General features: G+C 40.5%; 1 protein-coding gene across 4 annotated transcripts in view; it reads left to right on the forward strand.

Moving 5' to 3' along the window:
* Positions 1-2323: 2323 nt before the first annotated feature.
* The window catches only part of Dguok (deoxyguanosine kinase), a 41161-nt gene continuing 34608 nt past the window's right edge, over positions 2324-8876 (forward strand). For 3 of the 4 annotated variants that reach the window (XM_023718460.1, XM_023718461.1, XM_004634099.2), the window contains exon 1: positions 2324-2518. In XM_023718460.1, coding sequence (XP_023574228.1) covers positions 2377-2518 — 142 coding nt within the window. In that variant the 5' untranslated portion in view covers positions 2324-2376. The remainder of the gene's footprint in view (positions 2519-8876) is intronic. The other variant, XM_023718462.1, reaches the window with a different exon arrangement.

Genomic DNA, 8876 nt, shown 5'->3' on the forward strand with positions numbered 1-8876 from the left:
GACCAGCCTGGACTATAAAATGAGCTCAAGGCCATCTTGAGCTGCATAGTGATGCTCTCAAAAGGATATATACATATGTGTGTGTGTGTATATATATATATATATATATATATATATATATGACAACCAGTAGAAAAGTGGGCATAAAATTTGAGGATTCTGAAATAGACAGTAGAAAGATGTTCAACTTCATTAATTATCAGAAAAAAATGCACATTAACCTATAATAAGGCACCATTACAGGGAGAAGAATGGATAGAACGAAAACAAAAAAGTTGACCAAACCATCTGTTGGTCAAAAGATGTAGATCAACAAGAACTCTCGCTAATGGTGGCTTTGTCAATTGATATAGTCAGACACTGGGGAACTATTTGCTATTTAAGAATATTCACTTAATATGAGCATAAGTATAGTTTGTTACACAACAGTTCTATTCCTAGGTGTATATCCAGGGGAAGTAAATATTTTTGTTTACCAAAGACATGTACAAGAATATTCATAACAGCACTGTTTGCTAAGGCTCATATCTAGAAACTCCCAAATGTCCATCAGTAGTAGAATGGATAAAATACATTAGGATATAATGACGCCGAGGTATACTCTGTGGCAGTGAGAACAAATGAAGTACAACATAGAACACAGATGAATCTTAGAGATAATGTTACATGAAAGCACGTATTACATCATTTCATTTATATACAGAAGAGGTGAAACTGTTAGAAACAGACTAGCAGTTACCTCTCGAGCCATAGTAACTGGCAGGGATGGGGAGGGCTCTGAAGATGCTGGTAATGTTCTGCTTTTTCATTGGAATCCAGGGGAATAGAAGTTTTCAGTTTGTGAACATTTCACTGAACTGTACACTTCCAATGTATGCTCTTCCCTCTCCCCCCCCCCACTACATACGACTCCTCATTATAAAGTTTTTAAAAATAGCTTTTAGGAGCTCTAACTTTCAGGAGCAGATTAGTTGCTTGTCTGCACCTCGATCTACAATTTTCTCCTTTCACCTTCACAAGGATCCTCAGGCAGCTAGACACTGAGTATGCAGAAAGTCTTAAGGTTTTTTTTGCATGAACATTTCCAAGTTTGAGTTTACACAGGCAAAGAAATGTAGGCAGTGTTTTTATGCAAAGGAGGCTGCAGGAGTGGGGATGAGAATGGGTGGACTTTGGCTACTCTGATCTCCACCACTGCCTCACCCATGTTATCCTAAGCAAATTTTCAACGTGTTTTTAAAAAATAACATGATTAATATACAAACGTGACTTTAGGCACCTCAGATAACACCAGTATGAGAAAAAAGAACCACGCTTTCTATACAGTTTCAAGATAGGTGTCACAAGCCCCTCCCCACCCACCCTGAAACCAGAGCCTAGTGTCCTTAAAACCACCCACGTGTAAGTGCTTCCTGAAACTTGTTTTGACTTTTCCAGGTTTGACTCCTGCGGTTTAAGCAATGGAAGTTAGAAATGAACTTCTGATAACACGCTGTAAATCGTTACTTCAGTTTGTTTTGACTATCGGTGTGCAACTGAAATCCCCGTCTCCCTGCAGCGCACAGTTCACCTCTAGCAGAAGTGGGGCTTTGTACATCTATGAGTCTCTGCTCTGAGCTCTTCTCTTCTCTCCTACAAATCTCAACTCCCGGCCACCCACCTCGTCCTGCACCGCACTCCGCCCATTGTTCACGCCCGCAGAACCCAAAATGTCAGGTTCAGAAGAGTTCCAGTCCCATCCTGAGCCTCTACCGCCTTTTCTGGAAGGGATCCTTTGACTATGTAAATCAATTGAGCGAACAATTATTTATTAAGGAAGCAAAATGAAAGTTGAGATGTAATCAATAAACTAATTTGTTAATTTATTCAATACTATGCCGGCACTGCGCAGGGAGTTACAGGGAATCAGAAAAAGTAATTTTACATCATCAGATTGTGTTATTTTCCAGCTTAAAAAATCCATATTAGAATTAAAAAAAAAAAAAAGACAACAATCCTATAAAAAGAACCTTCTTTTAAAATTACCATGATTTTTGTCTACAAAATCGCAAAAGTGATTAAACTGAGGGGATTATCTCGCTTTCAAAATGTTATTTATCCAATAGAGAAAAACAAAGGGCTGATAACCACCCTCGTAGTATTTAGCAGCAAGCTCTTCCGCACCCCGACGCAAGATATCCTTCTTGCCAAGCTTTTCTACAACCTCGCGAGAACAGACTGGTTCCTCCGGCCCCCGCCTTCGCGGCCCGCTCAACCCCACCCACTTCCTTCCTGGCGGTCGCCTTGACGTCAGAGGCGCGCCTGGGCGGGTAAGCAGCTGGACCCAGGGCGGAAGTGCCTGCGGCGGAAGTGAGCGCTCCGGTAGGCGTGGGCGGGATGGCAGCGGTACAGCGCTGGCTGAGGCGGCTTCGAACGCCCCTCAGTTCTAAGGCCCAGAAGTCACTCCAGGGTGCGCCCTTTTCCAGGGCCCTGCACGCGGGGCCCGAGCCCCGAAGGCTCTCCATCGAAGGCAACATTGGTAAGGGCCAGAAAGTGGCTGCGAAGCCTTGGCCTCCTCTAAGAAGGTGTCTGAGAGTCTGGGGAAGGCCGTTCGGCTCGGAATCCCCTTCATCCCTGGTCTCCTGAGACTGAGCGGCCTGCTAGTTTAGAAATAGCAGGGCTTTTCTCTCAATGTAGAGCACTGTGGCTTAGACTTTAGAACCTAACCCTTAGCACTTGCCCACAGGAACACATTTTTGGTGGGTGTAAAAGCCACGCAGGCTGTAGACAGGACAAAAATTCTACTAGTTCTATTAGAAGATTGAAATAGAAGCAACGAATATTAGTTTGTCTTTTAAGTAGTTGCCCTGTATAAATTCTGTTTGGCGACTCTAACGGAAAGTTCCTAAGCTTCAGTCATGTTATATCCCTGTTCAGACTTGCCTTGCATCCAGTTTACCACTTTTACTGTTTTTGCCATATCTTTGTGCTAGGCACATTGTAATTTCTTCAGAAGGAACTGCCTTCTTAAAAATATGTATTAAGTTAAAACAAATTTGTTAGGAGAGATCCAGTATTTTAGAAGTAATGAAAAACCAAACGAAAGCAAAACATTTCAGTTTAGTGACTTGATACTTTGATTAGCAAAGGCATTGAGCCATAAGACCCTGTTGAATACTGAAGACATTCTAGCAGCAAGCAAAATTTTCATCTTATTCATTCAACAAATTACCCTTTGAGCAACTTAAATATGCTAGCACTGTTCTTGGTCCTGCAGATACACTGTGAACAGAACAAATAAAAATCTGCTCTCATGGAACTGTAATGGGGAGAGATAAACAATCAGTGACATATATTAAGATACACAGTATATTGGAGAGTAGTGAGTGATGGAGAAAAACCAGGGATGAGGGACTGAGGGAAGTTGTCGCTTAAAATAGAGTCCTTAGAAAGGCCTCAGAGAAAGTGCCATGTGATTAAAAAAAAAAAAAAAAACAAACCTGAAGAATGAGAGTGAACCATGTGGATAACAAAAAAAATCTTTCAAGCAGGGTGAGGAGCATGTAAAGAATTGATGAAAAAGTGTGAAATAGAAAGGAACCCATTGTGGTGAGAGTAGTACAAGGAAGAGAGTAGAGTGAGATGAAGTAAGGGATGGGCACATTGTATAGACCTTAGTGTCCATCCTGAGCTTGGTAATGTGCTTGAGACAAACCGTGGGATGGTTTAAAGAGTCAAGTGACAAAATCACCTGGCTGTTGTTTGAAAGGAGGTAGTGTTAAACATTGTGATGATAAGGTATGCTAAGTTGGACCAAGATGAAAGTCACATTTAAGGTAGGGGCAGTGGATTTGATGACAGATTGAATGTTTAATATGAGCTAAAGAGAAGGGTCAGTGGCACCAATTTTGATTTAAAGTTGAAAGATAGAGTTCAGATGTTCTTAAATGGAGAAGACTGAGAAGAACATATTGGAGGGGTGGTGTCAAGATTTTGGTTTTAAGCCTGTTGAGCTTTTACCTGCCTGTCAGATATCCAAGTGGAAGTGTTGAATATGCAGTTGGACGAGCACAATTCAGAGAATGCCTAGATGAGAGAGACAGACAGACAGAGAAATATCCTGGAAGCAGAAGGAAAGATTCAGAGCAGGGGAGTGAGCAGTTGTGTAATACTGTTTAAGTAAATGAAGGTCTTAAGTAAAAATGCAAACAGTTTTAAGAGTGGTAGGAGTAACTGAAAGAGTAACAAAGGACCAAAATGTACAATAGATATTGTGAAATGTAAAGAAATTGTTCAGAAGAAAAGAATTAGGGTGGGGAAAGGGGGAGAAGAAGGAAGGAAAGAGAAAAACAGATTTTAAAAAAGGATAACTTTGGGGGCCGGTGAGATGGCTCAGTGGAATAAGCGCTTCCCTGGCAAGGGCCTAAGTTCAATCCCCGGTTCCACCAAAAAAAAAAAAAAAAAAAAAGGGTAACATGGAAGTCCAGGTATGGTGGCACACGCCTGTAATCCCAGCACTAGGGAGGCAGAAAACAGGAGGATCACTATGAGTCTGATCTGCATAGTGAGACCCTGCAAAACAACAACAAAACTAAAAAAGGATAACATGGCAACAAAGCTTTATGAATAGGGGAAGAGGAGTTGAAGGGAGGAGAGGAAATTAGGATGAAAAAGAGGAATAAAAATATACAGGTAAAAATTCCCTACAATGAATATGATCATTATGTATATCTAAAATGTATCAGTAAACTTATACACATTGATACCCCCCAAAAAATAAAAATAAGGGAGGGTGGGGCAAGCAAATAAAGGAAAAACAAAGTATGTTGTATCTGTATTCAAATCTGATAAAATTAAACATGTTATTCTGCATGGTGAATACAGACTAATAAAAGATATTGTGGGAAAAAAAGTTTAAGGAGTAAAAGCCTGATTGGTATAGATTCAGAAAATGGCAGGTAAGGATTTGGAGACAGTAAACAACTGTGGGGAACATTTCCCAGAAAGAGGACTCATGGGGTAGTTGCTGAAATTGGAAGAGAGAGAATTTTTAAATTGTTTTTGTTTTCACAAAATGTTATTAGTGAATGTTCATAAGTTGATGAGAATACTATATCCTTCTAGAAAAAAGGACGTGGGCAGGAGAAAGGATAGAATTGCAGGAGTGTTTTGAGCAAGAAAGAATGGGATTTGCTGCCCAAATGGGAAGTTTAACCTTAGCTAGAAGCAGCTTATCCCTCCTAAGATGAAGGATGATGGAACATTTGAGCTGACTTGGGCAGGTGTTGTGGGAACTCGGAAGTCTTTTTAATTGTGTCAGATTGTTTTGGGTGTGTGTGTGTGTGTGTGTGTGTGAGTTTTACAGTGAAATAGGAAGAAAGGTTTTGAGTGAATTCCAGGAAAAAGGAGGAGACATAAAATCATCTAGTACTGCCTGTAATTGAGGGAGGGAAATGTCAAATTGCAAGGCAGCTGGAAGGACCCACTTAAAGTTAATGGTCATAAATGCAAATTGAGAGTAGTCACCCACAGCTGTGTGGATTTTTCCAGAATGAGAAAGGGAGATCCTGCGACCTGCCAGATAGTGTTAAAGATGTATTTTGAGAATCCCCCAAAGGAAGCTAAAGGACTGCACAAAGAAGTACTTTAGTCGTCAGTAAAGTTTGAGCTCCCAATTTCCCTAATTTTTGCCTTCTTGCCTGACCCAGGTTTCTGTGCTGCTTTCTTGCTTTCTCATGCCCAAGAGGCTGAGTGCCTTCCTATGAGTCTACCCTGAGGCTGAGTCCAGAAGCGAAGGTAACTGCAGCTTCTGCCTTTCAAGGAGCTCACAACTGAAGGCAAGAGCTGTATAGTTTCCATACTGTGCAACAAGATCCATAATTGGGCTTAGAAACCCAAAATCTCTATAGTTGAAATTCCCAGAGAGAAGAGGAATTTGTTCCGGGCTTAGGAAATGACATTTGCAAAGATGGTGAAGGCTGAGGAAATACATGCAGTTTTTTGTTTTTTATTTTAAGTCTTTTATTATTTGGTACAGAATCTCACTAAGGAGCTCAGACTCATAGTGATCTTCTTGTCTCAGCTTCCCCAGTGATGGGTTCCAGGGCCACACAACATGTGGTACCAGGGATTGAATTTGGTTCCCTGCGCTTGCCAAGCAGATGCTTAGACCTCTGAGCTATCTCCCTAGCCCAATACATGCAGTTTTGATATAGGGGAACTGACTGAATGTGCTTGGAGTTTAAGGGACCTATGAAAAGGTAGCTGAGAGAGGGGTTGAAAGGGTAGAGTGTGCCAAATATTGTAAGAGCCTATAGAACATGCTAGAAATTTATTCTGTTGGCAGTAGGAGTCAATGGAAAACTTGAAGTCACAATATATGGTGAGCAAATTAATTTTAAGAAGGAAATTAGCTATAACAAGTGAATAGAAAGCTATATAAAGTAGGGGCCAGGGAGATGGCTCAGTGGAACAAGCGCTTCCCTGGCAAGGGCCCGAGTTCAATCCCTAGTTCAAAAAAAAAAGCTATATAAAGCAGTCATTTTCTTTGTTTTGTTGCTGCAGTACCCATAACACTTTACATCCAATTTGTTTGATAAATAAATCAATTGGAACAGTTTGAGTAGTTCGACTAGTTTTATGGCTATTGCAGTAATGGAAGGAAGGAAAGATGCAGGCCTGAATAGCAGAATAGGAGGGCAAGAGAAATGAAGGTTTGAGAGAGATTTGGAAGTGGGATTGTGAAGTCTTGTTGGCTACTTGGTGGTGACAGATTAAGAGAAGTGAAGGAGGATGACACAGAAGGTTTATAATTTGGATATTAACTAAAAGCAGAGGAAGGAATAAAGCAATAGATAGTCTAGGGGCAATAGGAATGGTTCTTTTTTTGTGAGGTGCCTGTGAGACATATCCTGAGGCCTGTTGGACTGTGGCCAAAGTCAGTAGAGCCTGGAGGTGGAGGCTGAGATTTCAAATATGGGAGATGTTGGCTGGTGGGGGTGGTTGTTGAAGCCGTGGAAGTGAATGCAACTGACAAGGAAAGGGTGATGCAAAGTGGATTAGGGGATTTAATATGATTTTTTTTTTACTTTTGTCTCCCATTATTCTCCATCACCCCACACTCCCAAATGACGGAATTAGTAACTCCTCCTCTGTGGGGTGTTATGACATTTTGTACCCAGAGCTGTGGTGGCACTTGAGTTCTTTTGAGCTTGTTTATGCATTCAACACCTTCCTTAGGTTGGAGTCACCTAGTGTCTTGTTCATCTTTGTATCCAAAGCACCTGACCCACTGTACTCATTCGATGATTACCAGCTTCTTGAATCATGTTCTGTGATTTCCATGTGCAAGTTAGTCATTGATATCCACAGAGGAAATACACTAAACTTTTTTTTGGATGAAAGTTTATATGCTGTTTTTGTTGTTAGCTAAATAGGTCTTAAATTCCTGAGTTCAAGTGATCCTTCTGCCACAGCCTGCCTCCTAATTGGGGCTACAGGTGCAAGCTACCACACCCAGCTCTATTGTTTTTTTAAGTCAAGTGTTAACTCTTTCTCCAGTCACAGGTAGCATCCTGAAACAAATCAAAATGAGAGTACCCATTTGGGAGACCTAAAAGAAGTTAGGTGTGTTTAAATCTTAAAGTCTAGGACTTCTTACAGTCCTGCCAGTCAAAAGTCCTGTTACTCTGATCCTGAAGTTATAGAAAGCAGCATGGATGAAAATGGATCAGTGAAGCATGACTTATGAAGCTATACACAATGAGTACTTGAAAGTCAAAATCTTGGTCCCTAGAACCCTTCAAATTTAAAAAATGGAATAGCTAACCTATCTTTTAATATGATTCATCATTGAAGTGTGCTGTCATCATCCAAAGCCAGTTATTCTATGAATACAAACCTAAATTGAAGGATTGCTGTATGAGGTATTAAGTGTAAGTGAATCATCTGAGACCATTCTCAAAGACCTAACCAGAGAAGCGGAAACTGGTCTTGTACATAAAGCAATAAAAGGATTTGTTGCTCTTCCAGGACTTAAATATTACCATCACTAGTACATCTTTTACTTTTATTGAATGTATAAATTGAGCAAAGAATCATGGCTTGGTTAGGGGCGGGAGAACCTATTTATTTCAAACACTGATGCTGGATTTTTGTGTCTGTGACTGACCTCAGTCTATCCAGCCATCTATATTCTTAGTTCTTGGCTACATACTCAGGATACAGAGGGAGTAAGGTACAGTCTGTATCTTCAAAAAGCGATCTCTCAGTCTAGCTGGAGAGAGTGATGAGTGAACAAATAATTATAGTGTAATACCTTGGTAAGCCAGAGCAGGCAGTAATTAACTCTGCCTGTGGATGAAGTGGAGCTGGAGAGAGTTCAAGAAGGCTTCACAGAGAAAGTGACAGTGGAAAGATGAATCACAGGGTAGGCAAAGTGAGGGAGGAGGGCACGCTAGGTCAGTGAGGCTCTTTTATGCTGAACAAATAAGTTTGCATCATATTCTGGAAGCTGTGAGGAACCTTTTTTTTTTTTTTCCAGTAAATAATTTCCCATGAAAAGAAAAAGGAACTAAGTTCTTTTAAGCATGCTGCTTTCTTTGCCCAAGATACTTCTAGGCTCAGTGCCTATATGATATTGGGTACTTAGTCTCAGGACTAGAAAAAAAAGTTCCTTGAGGGCAAGATCTCAGCCTAGTTCATCAGTTTGGTTGTAGTACCTACCATTCCTCTGTAAATATCTTGCTTGCTTCAGTGGCTGCTGCAGCAAATCCAGTCCCTGGAACAGACTAAATTTTCTTTGGGTGATTTTTTAAAAAGATACTAACTTTACATTTATTGCCTTTTACTTTGATAAAAGATTTCAGAGTTGGATTTTTTTTTTTTTTTTTTTTTTT

This window comes from Octodon degus, unplaced genomic scaffold (assembly GCF_000260255.1).
Source record: "Octodon degus isolate 3935 unplaced genomic scaffold, OctDeg1.0 scaffold00058, whole genome shotgun sequence".
Lineage (NCBI taxonomy): Eukaryota > Metazoa > Chordata > Mammalia > Rodentia > Octodontidae > Octodon > Octodon degus.